Source organism: Gracilinanus agilis, chromosome 1 (assembly GCF_016433145.1).
Source record: "Gracilinanus agilis isolate LMUSP501 chromosome 1, AgileGrace, whole genome shotgun sequence".
In the NCBI taxonomy this organism is placed as follows: domain Eukaryota; kingdom Metazoa; phylum Chordata; class Mammalia; order Didelphimorphia; family Didelphidae; genus Gracilinanus; species Gracilinanus agilis.
In genome coordinates this window covers 184,349,246-184,373,601 of record NC_058130.1, presented here as the reverse complement: position 1 = coordinate 184,373,601, position 24,356 = coordinate 184,349,246, and the positions used below count along the sequence as shown (strand labels likewise).

Below are 24,356 nucleotides of genomic sequence, written 5' to 3'. Positions count from 1 at the left end.
TCTGGGAAATTCTAAAGAACTTCTAGGGGATGAAGTCCAGGGTTCAAAATTCTAATTAATACAAGACCGAGGTTGCATAATAAATAAATATAAACCCATACTTTCTCTCTTAGTATCAATTCTAAGACAGAAGGGCAGCAAGAGGTAGGCAATGGGTGTTAAGTGATTTGCCCAATGTCACACAGCTAGAAAGTGTCTGAGGTCATATTTGAATCCAGGACTGGCTCTTTATGCCTAGTTGCCCTACATATTACTAGTCAAGCAAAATGTGTCTTGTTCTGAATCATGTCTCTGTCAGGAGATGAGTAGCATGCTTAAGCACTGGTCCTCTGGAATCATAATTGTAATTTTATTAATCAGAGTTCTTAAGTTATTCAAAGATTTTTGTTTTTATATTGTTATATCTATGGTATAAATTGTTCTGTTACATTCTGCATCAATTCATATCAGTCTTCCCAAGTTTCCCTGGAATTATCATTTCTCGTGGCACTAGAGTATTTTACATTAATTCATATGCCATAAATTATTTAGCAATTCTCCAAATTATGAGGGATTTCCTTAAGTTTTCCATTTCTTTACTACTATGGAAAGCGCTTTGAATAGTTTTGCATGTGTCTAAAAAATTTTATTTAAAATTTTGATTTACACCACATACTCCCTGCCATAAGACAAAGATAGGAGAAACCCCTAGAGAATAGCCCCAGCAAGCATCCAGAAAACTTCTTACCCTAAGCCTATCAGGACTGGAGTCAGAAAGACCTGTGTGCAAATCCAGTCTCAAACACTAGCTATGTGACGCTAAGCAAGTCATTTACTCCTTTTTGCCTAGTTTCCTCATTTCTAAAATTAGCTAGAGAAAGAAATAGCAAACTATTCCAGTATCTTTGTCAAGAAAAACCCAAATGGGGTCCTGGGTAGTAGGATATGACTGAAGCACCTGAACAACAAGAAGTAGCCCACCAGAGCTATGACTAGGCAAAAGAGTTTCTATTGTCAGAATTTTCTGACTTCCCTTACTTTAAGCCAGGAGTCCTCATCCAGCTCTGTAAACCTCATTCACCTGCTTAGCATAAAGAGAGGCTCCCCAGAACTCCTTACAGCACTTCACCCAGATGAGGCCAGCTGACTCCTTCAACAAGTCCTCCAGTAAAAAAGAAAAATATTTATAAAGTACCTACTATGCGCCAGGTACCATGGGCAAAGTTAGGGGTTCCATAAAACAAAGTTGACAGGTATAATGTTGATAGGGTGCTAGGTTTGGAGTCAGGAAGTCTTGAGTTCAAATTTGCCCTCAGATACTAGCTATTTGATCCTGGGTAAGTCATTTAACCTCTGTTTACCTCAATTTTCTCATCTGTAAAATGGGGATTATAATAGCACCAACCTTCCAGTGGTGTTACAAGGATTATATGAAATAACTACAGATGCTTAGCACAATGCTAGATATAAATGTTAGCTATTATTATTATTATTATGTCAACAGAGCATATCTTGGTTTAGCTAAGTAAAAAACAGAGACAGTCATGGTGTATTGTTGTTGTTTTTTTTGTTTTGTTTTTAATGCTAGGAGAGAACGGGGGTTACGAACCAAAGAGATATTTCTTTAGAGTGGAAATTTCATCTATAATGCTGATGTTCACAAAGACATAATAAATAACTTGCAAATTACTTTTATAAATTCTTTTAAAATATAAAATTCACAGTGCATTAGCAAAAGTGCATTGCTTCCACAAAGAACTGCAAAATTAGCAATCATTACTTGCTCAAGGCTGGTTAGAAGAAACATTTTTGTCACCATTATCAGAATTATTGTAAATTAAAAGCAATTTAGTGTTCATAAAAGAAGTAGGGTCAATAGGATCACTATAGACATCGGAGTCCAGGGAATGGTGTTTCAGAATTCTGTCCTGGCATCACCAGTGAAATTTAAACATTGTTTAAACCTAATGTATTTTTCATCAATTAGTGACCTTTCATATTTTCCTTTGCTTGGATTTGTTCTTTGGTTCATGACCAAGAAATAGGTCAACAAATATAGTCCCAACTTCAGTAGGAAAAAACCATTTCATTGTAATTTTAAGAAATAGAAGATAAGTATTTTTGTTGCAAAATCTGTGCAAAGTGAACAGGAGTATCCCCTGATCTTCTAGACTAGCAGTGATGGCAAACCTATGGCACGAGAACCAAAGATGGTATGATATTTTTTCACATCACCTACCCAGGTGGGCAGCTCAAAGGCAGCAGAGCTGGAGGGGAGCAGAGCACTAGTGCTACTCCCATCCCCCTCTCTGACTGAGGACATACCTCATTTCATCCACCCTTCCAACTAACAGCCCAATGGGAGAGCTTGCTCCTTCCCCTGTATGGGAAAAGACGGAGCAAGGTTCCCTTGGTACTTGGTGGAGGGAAGGGGAACAGCACAGAGTCTCTGGGGGTTAGAGGGGAGACACTTGGTCTAGGGGGTGGGGTGGGGGCAGAGCTCAGCACTCCATCTCTAAAAGTTTCCCTGTCACTGAATTAGGGCATCTCCACAGAAGGTAGACACGTGCTCTGTCCCCTTTCTGACAGACATCTTCTCTGCACTGTTGCTAAAGGATATGAACTTTTAGATAAGATAGGCTATTTCCCATGACCAGTTCATGTCAAAGGGGATCATTGAGTATATCTTGGGGGACAAACCTTAGTGAAGGAGTCTTCCCTTTTGCAGTAGGCCTTAAGGGGTATGGAAAAGTTCCATTCTTTCTTTCACAGCTGTCTCTTTGGGGATTCTGGATTCTATACTTCCAACAAAAAAAGGAAGCCGGAGAGGGGATTTCTCTCCCTTCCTAGCCCCAGTGGCAATGGCAATTATAAGCATTTTGGAATAGGAGCATGTGCTTAAATTAGCCAAGCCCAAGACTAGATTTCAAGCCTTGGTTACTCCAATTGCGTTGTATTTCTTTCCCTGAACTCAGGTCACTCAATGGTATTCTGAAAGAATTAATGTTTCTAGCTTTTGGTTTCTAGCCTCATGAGCTCAAGATGCCTGGATTCATGAGTTATGACTAAATTTTGTTGTAGAGATTTTTTCCCCTAAGAGTTTAACTGGAGAGAGGGGCATAGTAAGGAAATATTAAGCTGGAGAGTAGGAAAAAGCATAATTCCCCAATTTGGGGTCAGGATGCCCAAATGAGTCTTGGTTCCATATGGCTGGAGTCAGAGCACCTTGGGGGAGGGAGTGCTCCCTGGGCCATACTTCTTTGAAATGAAAGCATTATAGGCCTTGTATAAGTACCCTAAGAGAACAATTAGTTTTACTCAGGCTATAGAAAAAACACGAATTTTAATTTCACAGCAGTATAAATTAGTCATTTCTGCTAGCAATCAATGATAGTTGTAGTCACAATAGTGACTTTATATAGTCTAACCTATTACCCAAGAACATCTTTGATACAAATTAAATTTCTTGGAAAAATTTGGTAATTCACTCTAAATATATATTTTAGTAAAGCATCTGTACCATTAGAATTTTTAGATTTCAAAATACAATTTTCTATATATAAACTTAAATGCATATACAGTATGTATTGAACACTTTGCCAACATTTCTTTTTTCTTTTTTTTTTTTTAATCTTTACCTTCTGTCTCAGAATCAATATTAGATCTTGGTTCCAAAGCAGAAGAAGAGTAAGATTTAGGCAATGAAGGTTAAGTGACTTGTGTAAAAGTGAAATTTGGAAAATGCCATCTAAAAGTGTATATATTTCTATGGACATGGGAAATGTATCAAAACTACATTTCCCGTGATCCAACATGGTCCAACTGGTTTCCGTTTCCGGGTTTTGGGGCTTGGGAAGGCCTACGTCTTGACCCAGGGAAGAGCTTAATCTCCTGGGTTAGGAGGGAGTGGTCTCTCTTTGCCAGTAGGCTCTTGGCGAGCAGACTCGAGACAGTAATGGAGGTGGCAGTTTTGAATGCTTACAAGCGCGTGGTCTGATAACTTTATCTATAAACATGGCTTTAATTAAATTACTAATAAACATGGCTTTAATTAAATTACTAATTTATATTATTATACCAGCCTTTATCAATTTTAATATTTATAATTTTGGCAACCACAAAGGGATTCGAACCCTATGTTTTGTAATCTATAATGTAAAGTTTAAATTCTTTTGAGAATAATTTCAGAATAAGGATCTTGCCATCTCCCCAGAATCCAGACAACGAACTTGTTTGGTGAGGACACATGAAGATGTCTGAAAAGCCTTCACTGTACCATGAAGACCAAACTTTGAACTTTGGGGTGCAGTTGATTGAACTATGGGGAGTTGAAATTGAGTTGTATGTATTGTTTTAATTGTACACTGTTGTGCCAGTGGGGGACTTCCCCCCAAATTGGTTTTTTGTCAATGCAGCCAATTTTAACCATTTGTTCATCTATTTCTTTTATCCCCAAATTCCTGAAAAATTTAGAAGTTGTTTATTTTTACAGGTCCAGCGAAGAAAAAAGGACTAACCTTTTTTTTTGCCGGACCTCACGGGGAATTGTAAAAGTGAAATTTGGAAAATGCCATCTAAAAGTGTATATATTTCTATGGACATGGGAAATGTATCAAAACTACATTTCCCGTGATCCAACATGGTCCAACTGGTTTCCATTTCCGGGTTTTGGGGCTTGGGAAGGCCTACGTCTTGACCCAGGGAAGAGCTTAAATCTCCTGGGTTAGGAGGGAGTGGTCTCTCTTTGCCAGTAGGCTCTTGGCGAGCAGACTCGAGACAGTAATGGAGGTGGCAGTTTTGAATGCTTACAAGTGTGTGGTCTGATAACTTTATCTATAAATATGGCTTTAATTAAATTACTAATTTATATTATTATACTAGCCTTTATCAATTTTAATATTTATACTTGACGAGGGTCATATAGCTAGGAAGTGTCTGAGGTCAGATTTGAATCTAGGACCTCCTATCTCCGGGCCTGGGTCTCAATCCACTGAGCTACCCAGCTGCCCCCTACAAAGATTTTTGTAACAAATATTTTTCATGATCAAAGATAATGGAGTTACTTTAGTTAGATTCTAACATGAGTTCCAGATGATAATAATAACAATAGCTACTATTTATGTGGTGCTTACAATTTTCTCATTTGTTCCTCAAAACAACCCTGGGAAGTAGGTGCTATTATTCTCATTTTATAGATGAGGAAATAGACAAATAGAGGTTACACTGACTTGCCCAGAATAACAAAGTTAGTAAATATCTGAGGCTGGATTTCAATGTGGGTCTTTTTGACTTCAGACCTATCTGTCTATCCACTGCACTTCTTAGCTGCCCCTAGTGTGCTTAGAAATGACATTCAAGTGGAAAAGAGAGGAAAAACAGATGGATTGGAACAAGAATACTAAGAAAAGAGCCATGCTGGAAGCAACAAAACTGGGAGGGCATTGATGAATGGGTTAACAAGGTACCTGAGGGAAGGGAAGATGAAAAAGACGTGGAAAACATCTCAGACCAAATTAATATCCCCCCCAAAAAAGTCAGAAAGAACATGAGTGACCAATGACTTATATGCCTATTTTTACATGATATAAGATTTAATATGAATAATCTATATACACATTGAGGGCATCTTTTTTTTTCTATTAAAACCCTTATCTTCCATCTTGGAGCAATTGGCTCCAAGGCAGAAGAGTGGTAAGGGTAGGCAATGGGGGTCAAGTGACTTGCCCAGGGTCACACAGCTGGGAAGTGTCTGAGGCCAGATTTGAACCTAGGACCTCCCGTCTCTGAGGCCTGGCTCTCAATCCACTGAGCTACCCAGCTGCCCCCAAAGGCACCTTTAATAAGGGAATTAGTAGGAAACAGGAAGACTTTCACAATTGACATTCCACAGTAGACCACATTTTTACCATTGTACATCCGAATAAAAGATTCGAGAATAGTAGAGAATATAGGATCCCGTTGTGTTTATTACTTATGGATTATAGCAAAATCTTTGAGCCTGTAGAACAAAATGCAACCCTAAGGATTCTCTTCCAACAACATCCTGTACACACATAAAAATTGTACAATATTCTAACTGCATATAACAATAAAGATAACCTTGTTCTATGATTCTGATTCTAAACATAAGGTGAGACATAAAACAGGGCACATATATTTGCTGAAGGTGTTTGCCAGTGTCGAGGAGGAAATCCAAGGCAGAGTCCAAGTTGAAAAGCATTATGAAATGAGACAAGGCTCAGGAGGGAGTGGTAGACATTCTTATTAAGGGATCCCAACTTCTGAGCTTAGATAAACCAGTTTTAGTCCTGGGGGGGCCTAGACTCTAAAGAAAAAGTTTGAAGGGGCAGCTGGGTAGCTCAGTGGAGTGAGAGTCAGGCCTAGAGACGGGAGGTCCTAGGTTCAAACCCGGCCTCAGCCACTTCCCAGCTGTGTGACCCTGGGCAAGTCACTTGACCCCCATTGCCCACCCTTACCAATCTTCCACCTATTAGACAATACACCGAAGTACAAGGGTTAAAAAAAAAAAAAAAAAAAAAAAGTTTGAGATCTTTTTGTTATACATTTTGCCTTTTTACATTGCTACTCAATACCCCTAAGACAAATTACTTAAAATGTAGGTTTGGATTATGTCTAAGGTTTCACCAAAAGGAAGTACAACTTAGATCAAGTCTGGACAAATATTTATTTCCTCTACACAAAAGAAATGTTTAAAATACCAAAGATTTATAAGAGTTTGTGATAGGATCTGGAGAATGCTCAGAACCCCTGGGACAATGTCTTTGCTAGTTGGAAAGGCTAAAAATACTGCTGCCTGGAGAATTGTGATAATGTGGAATGGAGGTGCCTTGTATAAATCGTGGAGCATGCATAGACATTCTATAACTAGGTCTACTCTGCCAAAAACCAGGTGGTTAGTAGAAGGCTTTTTTGATTGACTGGATAGCCTTAACTGGGAGAATTTTTTTTAAGTCTGAGTTAGCCTTGATCTAATCTCTTTGCTTCAATCTCTTTGGGAATCTTGGTCACTCCTTTGCTCATGGAGACTGGTGAGACACATTGCTGTAAAATGGAGGAATTGGGACCTTCTCTCCATCAAAGAGATAAAACCACAAGAAATAAGCAGTTCTCACTTTTTGTAGTGGCAAAAAGTTGGAAACTGAGGGAATGTCCCTCAATTGGGCAATGGCTGAACAAATTGTGGTATATGATGATGATGGAATACTATTGTGCTATAAGAAATGATGAGATGGTTAATTTCTATAAGAATTGGAAGGACTTATAGTGAACTGATGCAGAGTGAAATAAGTAGAACCAGAAGAATATTGTACACAGTAATTGAATTGTTGCATATTGTACACAGTAATTGAATTGAATCATTGTGGGATGATCAAAAGCAATGCAGTGATCCAGGATAATTCTGAGGGATTTATGAAAAGAATGCTATCCACATCTAAAGAAAGAACTGTGGGAGTAGGAATGCAGATGAAAACATATGATTTAGCACTTGTTTATTTGAGTATATGATTTGGAGTTTGGGTTTTTAAATTTTACTCTGTTACAAAATGAACAATATGGAAATAGGTTTTGAGTGATAATACATATAAAACCCAGTGGAATTTTTTGTCAACTACGGGAGAGGAGAGGAAAGAGGGGAAGGAAACAACATGAATCGTGTAAACTTGGAAAACGTATGTGTAGATTTGTTACTGTAATAAAGAAAAATTTTAAATAAATAAAACTTTAATTTATTTGAATTAAATAAATAAAAGTTAGTAATAATAATAAATAAATGAATAAAATATTTAAATAAATAAAGATGAATTTTAAAGATTTTTAATAAAAGGGAGAAAAGAAATAAGCAGTCTCTAGCTTCCCAGCATTCCAAGAGTCTGGGTTTTGTAGTTAGTGTAGCATCAATGCTCCAGAGAACAAGACTGAATGACCCTCCAGCCAAGGAAGATGAGATGAGGACTATACTAGCAATAAGGCCACATCTAGACATGAACTTGGAGGCACCAATTCTCTAAAGGAACTGAACTAAGAGTATCATTGAGGTATATTGAGAGGGAATATTTGTATGTTATTCTTGCTATATCTTTGAAGTAAATATCACTTTGTAAAAGCTATTGGTATTTAGTGGTTAGATGAACTGGAGTGGATGTGACTGGCATTTAATAGTGGGAGGAGAAAATAGATGGTGGGAGCTTAAGCTAATGGCAGCAAAGAGACATTCCCTAAAACCTCTCAAGGCATTCTAGAATAGAAATGTCAACATGTGGCCTGCCAAGTACACTGAAACCAGATTAAAATGTAATTGAGAAATGTTTAACAAAATAAAAATCCAATAAAACATAGATAATGTTAATTTGTGGTTTTCCAAGTCAATATGTGACCTGTAGAGATCTATTACTAGTTTAATTTGATGCCAGCTTCCCTAGAATATGGAAGGCAGTTGTAGTATGTCTAACTCTGGGAGAAAGGGCAAGAGCATATTCACTACATTTATACTAATAAAGACATAAAACAGAAAACAAAACTCCAATCATACTATCTCAGGAAGACAATATCTAAAACATCAAAACATAAAATATTTTTTAAGACTTAATAGGTATTCCATCTTCAGCTTCACTCTGCAGTGTACAAACAACTCTCCTAGGTCCTTTCCTTTTATTCAGCCACAGGCCAGTTTTTTAATTTAATTTTATTTTTATTGTCATACAAAACACACTTCCGTATTGGTCATTGTTGTAAGAGCAAACTCACACATAACCAAAACACCAAAATAAAACCATAAATATACTGATGTGAAAGACAAAAGTTGTTCCTCTGGAGTTGGATAGCATTCCCCATCTTGCCTTTCAGGATTGTCCCAGATCAGTGCATTGCTGAGAATAGCCAAGTTTTCACAGATAAACATCTTTCAGTATTATTGTTATTGTATACAATGTTCTCCTGGCTCTACTTATTTCACTCTGCATCAGTTTCTGCAGATCATTCCAACTTTTTTCTGAAAAATCACCTTGCTTATCATTTCTTACAGCACAATAGTTTTCTATCACCAACATGTACCACAATTTGTTCAGCCATTCGCCAACTGACAGTCATCCCCTCAATTTCCAGTTCTTTGTTGGGCTCATTTTCTATAGTGATCTTCTTCTCTGAGAAGGTTATAATTACCAAAAACTCCTCCTACTGCTCTAACAGGGAGAACCAGGTGCTCCTCAACTCTTTTTTTTAACAATGTTTTATTTTTCCCCCTCCCTGAAATGACAAGCAATCTGACATAGATTTTATGTGTATAGTCATATAAATCAAATATCACTAGATATTTTGTGGAAGAGTTCTCAAATGGAAAAAAAGAAGAATAAAGAAAAGTAAATATATGTGTCAGTCTGCATTCAGACATCATCAGTTCTTTCTTGGAGGACAGATGGTATTTTTCATCATAAGTCTCTGGGTTTGAGTTGGATCACTATATTAATGAGACTAACTAGGTCATTCACAGTTGATTAAAAAGTATTTCTGTCATTGTGTCCAATGTTCTTCTGGTTTTGCTTACTTCAGTTTGCATAAATTCATGTAAGTCTTTCCAAGTTTTTCTGAAATCATCCTTGTCATTTCTGATAGCACAATAATATTCCATAACTGTCATATACCACAACTTGTTCAACCATTCCTCAATTGATGGACATCCCCTCAAATTCCAATTCTTTGCTACCATAAAAGGGTGCTCCTCAATTCTTGGACAAACAAGGATAACCTCCAAGGCTGAAGGTCCATCTTAGGGGTTTTGTTCAGTCATCTGTGCTCAAGGAAAGAAATCCAAAGCAGAAGAGAAAGAGCCTTGAGATCCAGGTTCAGGCTTACCTAGGCAGCACATGGGCTTGATACTACCTGAGAGCAGCTCTTAAAGTTGCAGGGAACTGCAGGGCAGGGAAGAGCCTCTCCTGCCCCTCACAGGAAGGGTCTCTACTATTGGACAAATGTAGCCGATTAAAAAATGACTTCAACCCAAGATAAAAATAGGAGAAAGGGATGAATTACTTTCAGGAAATCTCAAGACTTCTTTCATTAAACCCAGACTTCTCTCTGAAGCAAAAGGCACCCCCAACCCCTTTTTTTAACCCTTAACTTCTATCTTAGAATCAATTCTAAGTATCCATTCCAAGGCAGAAAAGCAGTTAAAGGTTAGGCAATAGGGTTAAGAGATTGGCCCAACATCACACAGCTAGGAGGTGTCTGAGGTCAGATTTGAACCTAAGACTTCCCACCTCAATGTCCCTTACTTCTTTTTTGATACTACCTTTCTTTGATAATATCTCTATAAAATAACTATATTACTATAATTATTTGTGGTTCTTTATTTTTAATGTGCCACAACTTACTCACACCCAATACAAGCCTCTCTCTGTCTCTCCCTTTGAGTGTTTTTCAATTTCACTTGTCAGAAAAAGTCGGACTTCTCATGTGTTAAAAGTGAGAAACACCTTGTCCTTTTGCTGCTAGCCTCTCCATAATCAAGATTAATCAAGAAAGGCTCCCAGGGCAGTGAGGACACCCTATGGTAAACCTAGGGAAGAGAATGGACAAAAATTGCATAAGGTAAACCAATATAAATGGGTTGCCATCTGAATTGCTGGAAGGAATATCCATATTGATCATAGATCAATAGATCATAGATCCATTTGAGTATTTAAGTATATCCAACAAGCTAGAAACCATAAATGATAGCAATAATGTTGTAAGAAAAATAATAGGTGAGATACTCATATGTGCACAAGAGACAATATCCAAGAAAAGTTCTAGTAATAAGACTCACAGCCTTAGAGGTCTATACACAATTATACAAAATGTGTCTAAAAATAAATAAGTAGAGATCTTATTTCAAGGAGGCAAATTTAATCTATGAGTCAATAAAAGGCAGCATAGTTAAATAGATGCAGAACCGGCCTTGGAGTGAAGATAGATGGGGCTTCAAGTCCCTCCTCCGACTCTGTTTTTTTTTTTTGTTTGTTTGTTTGTTTGTTTGTTTTTTACCCTTGTACTTCGGTGTATTGTCTCATAGGTGGAAGATTGGTAAGGGTGGGCAATGGGGGTCAAGTGACTTGCCCAGGGTCGCACAGTCTGACTCTGTTTTTAACCTCTTCATGTCCTAGACCAGTGCTAACAAACTCAAATAGAAACTGGGTCATTAGTCCATTCATAAGAATCTTGCAGGGCCATGTTATTGACTTTGTTTCAAAATGTGATATGTTTTATTGAATTTTAATTTATTTAGTTAAATATTTCCCAATTATATTTTAATCTGGTTTGAGTTCATTTAGGAATGTTGTAGGCTACATGTTGTTCAGGGGCTAGGTACCTGATTCCTTTTGTCCTAGGAAATTCTATAAGAGTATAAATTACCAAAAAAAAAAAAAAAAAGTACAATCTTCTTTGTATAGAGGAATTTCCTCCTCACAAAAAAGTATCTCTGGGACTTGGGGATGAGATCCATGATTAAAATATAAATTTATATGGAAGAGTATATTTTATTTAAAAGGAATAGGAGGGGGGATTGAGAGCCAGGAGGTCCTAGGTTCAAATCTGGCCTCAGACACTTCCCAGCTGTGTGACCCTGGGCAAGTCACTTGACCCCCATTGCCTAGCCTTACCACTCTTTTGCCTTGGAGCCAATACACAGTATTGACTCCAAGACGGAAGGTAAGGATTTTAAAAAATAATAACTAAATAAAATAAAAGGAAATAAAATAAATAAATAAAATAAAAGGAACAGGATAGGTAACAGAGCAAGGTGGAATGTCATGGTGTATTAAGATATATTTCTCATGTGAGGAAATGCAGGAAACATGGTGTTGAGAATTTGGATAATAATTAATGGAGGCATGGACAGAAGTCATATTGTTAGCAGAATATGCTATCAACCATGTGGACAGAAAGAGAAAATAAATGAGTTTGAGAAACAGATCACGAGCTTGGCATAGAGTCATCATATAGTAGTGATGGGAAGCTTCAATTATATGAACAGCTGCTAGAGCACTTTCTACTGCCAAAAGCAAGGCAGCTACTAATTTCTTGACTTTCCTCAATGATAATCTCATCTTTCAAACTGTGGAGGAGTCAACAAGAGAAAATTCTATTCTGAATCTGATTTTCACCCACAGGAAGGAACTGGTTGCTAGGAGGGAAATGATGGAAATCATAAAGGGAACTTATGACTCCATATTAGATTTATGATAGAGAGGAGAAGAAAGTCTGGAAAAAATCTGACATACCTTCTAGATTTGGGGAATGTTCGTTTAAAAGGATTCAGAGTAAGGATTTATGACTCCATCTTAGATTTATGATAGAGAGGAGAAGAAAGTCAGGAAATAATCTGACATAGACCATCTAGATTTGGGGAATGTTCGTTTAAAAGGATTCAGAGTAAGGACAGGTAGGATCACATGGGCTAAAGTTTTTTTTTTTTCTTTTTTTAAAAAATTTTTTTTTAAATTAAATTTTTATTTTAAAAATATTTTTCCATGTTTACATGATTCTTTTTCTTTCCTTCTCCTCTTCCTCCCCTCGACCCCCAGAGCCGATAAGCAATTCCACTGGGTTTTACAAATGTTATCACTTGGTACCTATTTCCATATTATTCATTTTTACCATGGACTAAAGTTTTACAAGGAAATTAGATCATGATGATTGGGAAGTTCTTAAAAATGAAGATGAAGAGCTATAGAAGGGTCAAGAAAGGGAAAATATTTCAAGATAATAGTGTGGATGACACAAGGAACTTATCACAAATTCAAATTTTAAAAAGACATATGTAGAAAATGAAAATATAGATAACAGGTTGAATACAAAAATGTATCTGGGTCTTGCAAGAATAATATCAGGAATGCTTAAGCTCCTCAGGAGATTGAAGTTGGCAAGAAAAGCTAGAGAAAAGGAAAAAAAAATTTGTATAAGTGCAGCAAGTATAATTGAATCTCATTTTCAGAAGCTACATATGCCCCCTTAGGATTCAAGGGGGTACCATGACAGGCTGGGCATATATTTCTATTCTAATGTTATTGACTTGAGCTTCTACCAGTTGTATTCTACACCACCACACTGCTGGCCAACAGTGAGTGACTAGCACTTTAATTCCATTTAACCAATTAATGTCCATTAGCTTTGTAGTGAGGGATGTTTACTTCAAAGATATAGCAGGAACAAAAATATGAACATTCCTTTTGCTTCCAATTCCAAGAGGTATACTTCCCCCTCTATTACCTTGGTCTTTGGGATGAGTAGGCTGACAGCATAATTTCTATACAATATTGGCTCCACTAAGTTTATATCCAGATTCAATATGTCTTCCAGATGATTCTTAGTCTACCTGCCTAATCTATTCCTATTTAACAGTGTGCAAGGCTTTGAATATCACTCTCAAAAGTCAACCCAACCAATGGGCAACCACTGGAGTATCAATGTTGGTCTGACTGCAAAACCAGGATGCTAGATACCAGATGTCAGGATGTCAAGACTTCAGAACACCAGGACAGCTAAAAAAATCACTCCTATGACCATTTAAAATTAAATTTAAATGAGATTTTTAATTTAAAAACTTTAAAACTGACAGGGTTAGCATGCTCCTATATCCTTTCACCTAAATCCAAAAGAACAAATGCAGAGGCACGAGACTGAGACCTGTTTTATAGGTTCATATATCCAAGGCCTGTTCCCTTATAACGTTTACTTTTCACTGGATGCTTGTGAGTAAAGGTGTCAAACCAATAGCAGCTCATAGAGAATGGCCAAAACTTAGTAAGGCCTTTTGAAGGCTTTTTGAGTTCTGGTTTTGCAACTAACTTAAAAGACTTCTCCTGATCTTGATCGATGATGCATGTGAAACCCAGTTGAATTGCTCATTGATTATGGGGTGAGGAAGGGAGGAGAGAGGGGAAGGAGTATGAATCATGTAACCATGGGAAAATATTCTAAAATAAATAAATAAATGGAATTTTAAAGACTTCTGACCTAGTGGTTAGGAGACTGGAACCAGATACCAAAGGTCTACGACATACTTCAAAATCTCTCCTTTGGCACTTTCATTATACCAGGCTACTCCACATGGGGAAAGAAAAGGATTCAAAGAAGGGATAGAACTGCTACTTTCGATGGAGAGAATAATAACTGACAACAAAGAGAAGGCAGACTTACTCAATCTTTATTTTACTTATTTTCATTGCCATGGAGAATGAATTTTGGACTGGAAAGGAAGTGGTATACAACAGCAACAGACAAGGAGATGATATATAAGATAAAAATATTGTAAGAGGGCATCTAGCTTCTCTTAACTGAGTTCAGATTATCTGGCTGAGGCAACTTGTATTTTCAGACACTTGAAAACTGAAAGTTATGATTTCTGAGCTATTATTAATGATTTTTACAATATTTTAAAGAACGAGACAGGTTCTGTCAGATAAAGGATGGAAAAATTTTGTCCTGGTTTTTGAAAAGAGGAAGGTAATAAAACTGTCAACAAGAGGACAATAAACCTAACTTTGGTTCCTGGCAAAATTCTAGGATAAAGATTTGTTATGTGAAGATTTGAAAAAAGGTATGGATTACAAAGATCTAGAATGGGTTCCTATGCCAGACTAACCTTATTTCTCTTTATGACAGGATTACTAAAATGGTTAATCAGGGAAATATGTAATGCAATTTCTTGCATTACAAATGCTATAGTTTTTCTATATTTTAGCAGATATTTTTGTAGAAAAGATGAGTATATATATAGATTAAAGTACAATAAAATAGACATGAAACAGGTTGAATGGTTGGGCCCTCCCAAAAAATCATTAATGGTCCAGTGTCAAGACGAGGGCAGTCTTTAGTGGCATATCCTAGGGATCTGGGCTTGACCCTATCCAGTGATGGCAAACCTTGTAGAAATTGAGTACCCAAACTGCAACCCTCATGCTGCATGTGAACCTTCCACCTTATCCCAGACAGGGAGGGAAGAAGTGTTCCCATTGGGCTGCTGGGCAGAGGGGTGGGGGATGGGAGAAATGTCCTCAGGCATGGGTGGAGAGAGGGAAGGGAGCAGCCCCCTCTAGCATGCCCTGGCATGTGTGCCACAGCTTTGCCAACATAGCCCTATACTAATTTTTTTAAACCCTTGTACTTCGGTGTATTGTCTCATAGGTGGAAGAGTGGTAAGGGTGGGCAATGGGGGTCAAGTGACTTGCCCAGGGTCACACAGCTGGGAAGTGGCTGAGGCCGGTTTTGAACCTAGGACCTCCTGTCTCTAGGCCTGACTCTCACTCCACTGAGCTACCCAGCTGCCCCCAGCCCTATACTATTTAATATTTTTTAAAAATAATTCCTTAAAGATCTTAAGGTCATGCTTATAAATTTTCAGATAATACAACCCTGGAAGGGGTAGTTAACACACTGAATAACTGAATCAGGATTCAGAAAGTTTCTGACAGGTTAGAACACTAGACCAAAGTATGTAAGATGAAATTTAGTAGAGATGAATGTAAAATTTTATGATAGGGTTCAAAAAAATCAACTTTATATCCATCAGAGGGAAGAAGCTTGACCAAAAAGCCATTCATCAGAAAAAAAGAAATCCAAAGACTTTAGCTGATTGCAAGTTGAATGAATCAACATCAAGTTACAGCATTAAAAATGCTAAATGCAATCTTATGCTACATTTAAAAAGTCAGTTTTTTTTTTTAACTCTTACCTTCAACCTTAGAATTAATACTGTGTATTGGTTCTGAGGCAGAAGAGTGATAAGGGCTAGGCAATGAGGGTCAAGTGACTTGCCCAGGGTCACACAGCTAGGAAGTGTCTGAGGCCAGATTTGAACCTAGGACTTCCTGTCTCTAGGCCTGGCTTTCAATCCACTCAGCCACCCATCTGCCCCTCATAGCTTCTAGAATAAGGATGTTATAATCCTTTTGTAATCTATTATAGTTAGGTCTCTTTTGGAGTATTGAATTAGATTCTTGGGCCTACATTTTAGAAAGACTAGGAGAAGAGGCAGGGGAGTGGAGAAAATCAATCAATCAAGAAATATGATAGCAGTCTTCCAGCATCTGAAGTGCTATACCATGGAGGACTTATTAAACATGTTCTTTTTGTCCTGTAGAGGGCAAAACTGGGAGCATAGGGGGAAGGGACAGGAATTGGAAAGAGGTAAATTTAGGCTTAATATAAGAAAAAACTCCTTTAATGAGTCTATCCAAAAGTGGAATGGGCTGCCTCTGGAGACAAGCCTCTGGGCTTCTTCTCTTTAGAGGATGGAAATATTGTGGAAGGAATATTTTTCAGTTTGGGATTGGTTTAGGTGGTTACTGATGTCATTTGCAACTCTGAAATTCTGAGAGTCTCTATGATTTTGTCCTTCATTATAAATACATCTTGAATAGACACTGGAAGATGGACTATGAGTTAGTCCTCAAACTGAATAACAGAGAGAACTGTAATATATCTGTAAAGTTGTACAATAATATCACTTTTTCACAAGTTGACCCTGATACAAAAGCCCAATATTTTAATATTGAGATTCTTGCAATAATGGCATATTGCTGTCTAATGGAATGCCTTCATTTCAAGACATTCAAGATATTAGTAATAATAATTCAAATTTACATAATGTTTTAAGATATGCCAAGTGCTTTACATATATTATAGAATTTGAACTTCATAACAAAAATATGAAGTAGCTGTTACTATCTTCATTTTGGAATTGAAACAAATGAGATTGAAAGATATTAAACAGTGTTACATGGCAACTACATATCAGAAGCAGAATCTGAACTTTTTTATTTTATTTCAATGCAAAGGGTATGCGTTGTTTTATAGCTCTTGGGCATAGTTCCAAATTGCCCTCCAAAATGGTTGGATCAATTTGCAACTCCACTAGCAATGCAATAGTATCCCAATTTTGCCACATTCCTTCCAACATTTATCACCTTCCTTTATTGTCATATTGGCCAATCTCATAAGTATGAATTAATCTCTCAGAGTTGCTTTAATTTGCATTTCTCTAGTAACGAGTGATTTAGAATGTTTTATATGATTATTGATAGCTTTTATTTCTTCATCTAAAACTGCTATTAATATCCTTTGACCATTTGTCAATTGTCTTCTCATAAATTTGGCTTATATTCTCTCTATATTTGAGAAATGAGATCTTTAGCAGAGAAATTTGTGATGGAAAACTTTTGCCAGTTTGTTGTTTCCTTTTAATGATATTAAATTTATTTTTAAATATTTTCCCATAGTTAAAGGATTCACTTTATCTCTCTCCCCTCTTCCCTACCCATTCCTGGAGCCAAAAAGCAATTCCATTGGGTTATACTAATGTTTTCACTTATACCTATTTTCATATTATTCATTTTTGCAATAGAGCAAACTTTGGAAACCAAACCCCCAAATCATGTATCCATATAAACAAATAAGTCATGTGTTTTTCTTCTGCATTTCTGCTTCCACAGTTCATTCTCTCCATGTGGTTAGGGCTCTTTTCCTTAAGTCCTTCAGCAGTGTCCTGGCTTGTTGCATTGCTACTAGAAGCAAAATCCATTACATTTGATTGTTCCACAATCTTTTACTTTCTGTGAACAATGTTCTCCTGGTTTTGCTCATTTCACTCTACATTAGTTCACTGAGGTTCTCCCAGTTCATATAGAAATCCTCCAGTTCATCATTCCTTACAGTAAAATAGTACAATAGTAGTCCATCACCATCGTATACCACAATTTGTTCAGTCATTCCCCAATTGAGGGACAATCCTTCATTTTCCAATTTTTTGCCACCACAAAGAACACAGCTATGAATGTTTTTGTACAACTCTTTTTTATTATCTCTTTGGGGTACAAACCTAGTAGTGGTATGGCTGGATCAAAGGACATACATTCTTTTAAAGTTCTTTGGGTGTAATTCCAAATTGCCTTCCATAATGGTTCAATCAATTCACAACTCCACCAGCAGTGCATTAGTGTTCCAATCTTATCACATCCCCATCAACATTTATTATTTTCCTTTACTGTCATATTAGCTAATTCCCTAGGTGTGATGTGCTACCTCAGAGTTGTTTTGATTTGCATTTCTCTAATCAGGAGGGATTTTGTTTTCTCTTATTTTGTCATAAATTCTTCCCTTCTCCATAGATGACAGATAAATTATTCTATGTTCTCCTAATTTACTTATAGTATCACTCTTTATATTGAAACCACATACACATTTTGATCTTTTCTTGGTATAGGGTTTGAATATTGGCCTAGACCTAGTTTATGCCATACTGTTTTCCAATTTTCCTAGCAGTTTTTGTCAAATAGTGAATTCTTATCCCAAAAGTTGTGATCTTTGGATTTATCAAACAGTAGATCACTGCAGTCATTTCCCCTTAATCTATTCCCTTGATCCACCAATCTATTTCTTAGCTAGTAGCAGAATCTCTTAGTGATAATTGCTTTATAGTATGGTTTGAGATCTGGTACTGATAAGTCACCATCATTCACATTTTTTTTCAATAATTCCCTTGATAGCCTTGATTTTTTGTTCTTCCAGATGAATTTCACTATTTTTCTATTTCTATAAAATTGATTTTTGATAGTTTGATTGGTATAACACTGAATAAGTAAATTAGTTTAGGTAGAATTGCCATTTTTATTATATTAGCTCAGCCTACTTATGAACAATTGATGTTTTTTCTATTGTTTAGAAACTAACTTTATTTGTGTGAAATGTGTTTTGTTATTGTGTTCATATAATTCCCTTGTTTGTCTTGGCAAATACATTCCCAAACATTTTATATTATCTAGAGTTATTTTAAATGGAAATTCTCTATCTCTTGCTGCTCGACTTTGTTGGTAACATAGAAATGTTAATGATTTATGTAGGTTTATTTGGTATTCTGAAACTTTGCTAAGGTTATTATTTCAACTAGTTTTTTACTTGATTCTCTAGGATTTTCTAAGTATATTATCATATCATCTGCAAAAAGTAATAGTTTAGTTTCCTCATTGCCTACTTTAACTCCTTCAATTTCTTTTTCTTCTCTTATTGCTAAAGCTATTTTGAGTACAATATTAAATAATAGTGGTGGTAATGGGCATCCTTGCTTCTGATCTTATTGAGAAGGCTTGTAACTTATTCCCATTGTGGATGATATTTGCTGATTTTTTAGATAAATACTACTTATTTTCAGGAAAGGCCTTTTTATTCCTATACTTTCTAGTGTTTTCAATAGGAATGGGTCTTGTATTTTGTCAAAGGCTTTTATATATCTTTTGAGAAAATCATGTGATTTGTTAGTTTGGTTATTGATATGGTCAATTTTGTGCTGATGGTTTCCACCAGCCTTGCATTCCTGGTATAAATCCTACCTGGTCAAAGTGAATAATCTTTGTGATATATTGCTGTAGTCTTTTTGCTAGTATTTTATTTAAGATTTTTACAGCAATATTCATTAAGGAAATTGGTCTGTTATTTTCTTTCTGTTTTTGCTCTTCCTGGCTTAGGTGTCAGCACCATATTTGTGTCATAAAACATATTTGGTAGGACTCTTTCTTTGCCTATTATGCCAAATAGTTTATATAGTATTGGAATTAATCATTCTTTAAATGTTTGATAGAATTCACTTGTGAATCCATCTGGCCCTGGACATTTTTTCTTAGGGAATTCATTGATGGTTTGTTCACTTTCTTTTTCTGAGATGGGTTTAAGCATTTCTATTTCCTCTTTTGTTAATTGGGCAATTTATATTTTTGTAAATATTCATCCAACTCACTTAAATTGTCAGATTTATTGTCATATAATTGGGTAAAATAAGTCCTAATGATTGCTTTAATTTCCTCTTCATTGGTGGTGAATTCATTCTTTTCATTTTTGATACTGGTGATTTGATTTTCTTCTTTCCTTTTAAAAAATCAAATTAATCAATGCTCTGTCTTATATTTTTTCATAAAACCAACTCCTAATCTTTATGAATTCAAAAGTTTCTCTGCTCCTCAGCTGTCTCCTCTGTAAAATAAGTAAAATACTTATGCTTCTTTATCTCCAAAAAGTTGTGAAAAAATACTTTGCAAACTTTCAAATGTCATATGATTACAAACTATTGTTATTACTGTATAAAAATAAGTGAATGTGGTAGTAACAGTTAATTTGGATCCAGGTATCACAGAAGCCCCATTCAGCCATCTGCCATCCCGACAATTAATAACTTCCCATGGCTCCCTATAACTTTCAGGATCGACAAGTCAACTAGCATTTATCAAGCTCCTACTATGTGCCAGTAATAGTGCTAAGTCTAGGAATACAAAGAAAATCCCTCCTCTCATGTCCCTGCTCTCAGAGGGAGACAATATACAAACTATGAACAAAGAAGATATATGTAGAATATTAACTAGAGATAATCTTAAAGGGAAGGCATTAATTAGAATTAAGAGGGATAGGGAAAGGCTTCTTTTAGAAGATGGGATTTGAACTAGGACATGAAGGAAGCCAGGGCAATTAGATGGCACTGTGAAAAGAGTGCTAGGCCTGGAATCAAGGAAGACACATTGTCCTGAGATCAAATCTGATCTTAGACACTTATTAGTTGTGTGACTCTGGACAAGTCATTTAATCTTGTTTGCCTCCGTTTCCTCATGTGTAAAATGAGCTGGAGAAGGAAGTGGCAAACCACTCCAGGGGCTTTGCCAAGAAAACCCCAATGGGATCATGAAGAGTTGGACATGATTGAGGGACAATGAAAGAAGACAATGAAGAGGCCAATTGTGAGGAGGGAAGAGTTCCAAGCATAGAGGCAATACACTGTCAGGAGATGGTGGTATACTGCAACCTGGGCCTGGTCTGTTACCCTTTCCGTAAACCAGAAGGTAGACACTAAAAATACTTTCCCTTCTTTCCTTTCAACATTATGTGGCAAAGCTGAATTTCTTTTCATTTTTAATCTAACAGTTTATGAGTGGTCCTGACATGAAGCGAAGGTTGAAGGGAGATGGAGTGAGTGCTATGAAAAGCTGGACAGCGCTCACTTAATTTCAAATCTGCACCTGTTTCAGGTTCCACTGGCTTCCCCAATCACCAATGGGCCAAGATGTCAATCCCACGCATGTGCAGGAATAAGACTGAAGCTCTCCCATCCTCTTCGAGGGCGAGTGACCTGTTCCATTCTTGAGGGGAAAAAAGAAAGGCTTCGAGAACAGAGACGAAAAATAATCATCTTATATTATAGCACAACTGCCACTTAATTTTTATAACAAATACATTTTGTAAACGGAATATGATAAGAAGTTCTAGAGATGACCCTTGGAGATTATGCTCTGAAATATATCATCCTTTCTCCACGCCCACCCCCCTCGCGCCCCGGAACAGTGGCGTTCGCGGTGACGTCACCAGCATAGAAAGCCTGATGGCTCCACCCACTTCCGCGTCGCGTCCCTCTCAGGCCTGCCCCGCCCCCTTCTGGGCATTCCTTCGTTTCCTCCCTCTTCCCCTCTCCTCCTCCTCCTCCTTCTCCCCCTCCTTCCCCCCCCTCCCCCCCATGGCGGATTGGCCGGGACGTCAGCGCTGCCAGCGTGGAAACGGCAGCGGAGGCGCAGAAGGCGGAAGTCGGACGTGGGACAGTCCGGCTGCCCTCAGATCCCGTGGCTTGTACTCAGTCATGGACGTCTCCCTGGACAAGGTTCGTAGGGAGCCAGAGCCGAGGGGAGGCGGGCCCCCGGCCCCGCCGGAAAGGAGACCCTGCTTCAAGTCTCCCGGGCGGAGCGTGTTGATTATCCGGGCGCTGGGACGATCATCCCCCGGGGGCGGCGGCTGCCTGTCGGGGCCCGGGCTGAGCTGGACTGGGCGAGGGGCGGGGGCGGGGGCGGGGCTGTTGCGTGAGGAGGGGGCTGCGGGTCGAATGGGCAGCGAGAGCCGTGTTCCTGGGGCTGCGCGGTTTGTTCGGATTGTGAGCCCACGGCGTGCGTCACGGGCGGCGGCGGCAGGTACGAGCTCCGCCGGGGTGCCCTCGGTCTTCGAGGCTGTGGAGCTGGCTGAGGGGCGGCAAATTGACGTTCTTTTGGGTCTGGCTGCCGTGACTGCACGTGACGGGCTGTCGCTGCACATCTGCAGCTAGGGGGCTACCGAGGTTTCTGTCAGTCAGTCAGGAGACGTTGATTAAGAGCTTGCCGTGTATGAGCCGGCACATAGTAGGCTAAAGCGCTGGGGAGAGCAAGAAAGGTCAAAGACAGTCCCTGCCTTCTAGGAGCTCACCGTCTAGTGGAGTCCACATGCAAAAAAAACTACTGTAAAGGATAAATTGGAAATAATCAATAGAGAGCAGGCACTAGAAGTCAGGGAGGGGCGGGAGAGGCCTTTAGGGATAGGGATACGTGTTCTCTCTCCTTCCCCTCCCTCCAAGTGAAGAAGGAAAGGGTTAGTGAAAGAGCTGTCTGTTCCTAGGATCATAAGACATAACCTCAGGGTTACTGCTGCTGACGTCCCAGAACTCCCAGATTCCTCCTCCCACCCCCAAACCCCCAAGGAAAAAGCAGTTCAAAAATCCATGTGGCAAAAGAAAAAGAAGTTATGTCAAAATAGGAAAAAGAGCTTCCCCCCTTGTCTTTACCTTTCCCTCTTGCAATTTGAATCTCATCAAATGAAATGGAGGCTCGGATATACGTCTTGGAAATGAGAAACAATTTTGGAGTTTTAAGAATTGTACCTACAGTTAGTTTACTACATTTTACCTACAATAGTAGATATAATGTACCTACAATAATAGGTATACAATTAGGTACTGTACCTACAACAAATAGTATACTATATTGTACTACAGACATTTACTATACGAATGCTCTGGTATTCCTCTCAAGTATCCACCCACACCACTTTCCCGAGAGAGATTCTTATACTCCAGCTTACTACTGACCAAACTTTTATACTTATATGTATGGCATTAATTATCTGTTTTCTAGTGACTTTTTTCACTTTATCTGAATTTCCAAATACAAAATTAATTTACTTCCTTATAAGTTCAGAAACTGAAATAGGCATCTTGTAGACTTGTTCTACCAGTCATAAGAGAATTGAAAGGAGTAATTATACAAGTATTGCTAGTCAATAAATGCTTACTGTGTGCCAGGAATGCTCATACAATAATATATTTTCAATTTTGGGCAAAATCAGGTTAGAAGAGAAACTAAAATAGTATCTTCTCATTCTTATCTTGTTTCATTTGTGAAATATTATTATGATTTTGGCTAAAATAAAATATCTGGGCCATTGTTTAATTGTATGGTACTGCCACTTTTACAGCTTATAGTTTCTTTTATTACTTGGGCATCACCAGTGATGGAGTAAAAGGATGGTAAGAAGCTATTCAATGTAAAGAGTTTTCTCTTCATTATTATATTCTGCAATGGGCTTAAGGGAGAGAGAACAGACAATGGATGACTTATGTATAATTTCAGAGAGATAATTTACTTGGAAGTCTAATATTTTTTAGTCAAGATCTGTAAAGGAAGTAACCCCCATTTCCCATCTCCAAAGTGGGACCCAACTTCATATGTTGCTTTCTTACCATTTGATTAGTATTTAGATCATTAAGGATGTTTCCTAAAAGTTAATTGGTCATAATGATCTTATACTATCTATCAAGAATTTGAAGAGGTTCTAAAACTAGTGTTTTAGACCATGTTGCCTGCAGAAAGTTTCAGCGTTCTTTAGAAATTCATAATGCATGGGAAGTTTATATATGAAACCAATTTTCATATGAATTAGAGTATTTAATTCTCTGTATTCTGCCAGGTAAAAGTGTACCAGTCATCAATTCCTTATGACATAGTCTTTTCAAAAAAAGAGGAATGGCGTAGTGGGAAAAGTATTAATTTTGGGGAGTTAGGACACCTGGATGTGAGTCCTGGCTCTTTTACTTATTGGACAGGTCATTTAACCTTTCCAAGTCTCATTTTCATTTTCTACAAAATGTACATAGTACCTAATCATTTCTGGAGGTTGTTTGTTTTAAATGTATTTGTTATGCTTGTGAAGAAAACTTTGAATCAGATAGTCAACAGTGTGTATATATAGTGAATAAAGAACTGGCTGTCAGGTTAGTAATATATAGACACATTCTTTCCTCTGACATATACTATATGATTATGGGCAAGTAAATCACTTATCCAGTTAGTGTTCTAGACAACTTTCTAATTTTTCAGGGGAGGTACAACCTGAAAGTTTTCTTTCATTTCAAAAAGGAAGTTCATTCAGGAGTCGCTGTATCCCAGTGAAGTTACAGGATCAAATCTCTATGCTAGTTTACCCTATCCTATTTATTAAGCACCTACTAATTTCCAGATACATTTCTAAATGCCGGAAACTCAAAAACAAAA

The 24,356-nt window shown here is 37.6% G+C and overlaps 1 protein-coding gene across 1 annotated transcript in view; it reads left to right on the top strand.

Annotated features, from left to right (window-relative positions):
- The first annotated feature begins 21,523 nt into the window (after positions 1–21,523).
- The window catches only part of PDXDC1 (pyridoxal dependent decarboxylase domain containing 1), a 78,618-nt gene continuing 75,785 nt past the window's right edge, over positions 21,524–24,356 (top strand). Inside the window, exon 1 of the mRNA XM_044659249.1 lies at positions 21,524–21,664. Within this exon, the coding sequence (XP_044515184.1) occupies positions 21,524–21,664 (141 nt within the window). The remainder of the gene's footprint in view (positions 21,665–24,356) is intronic.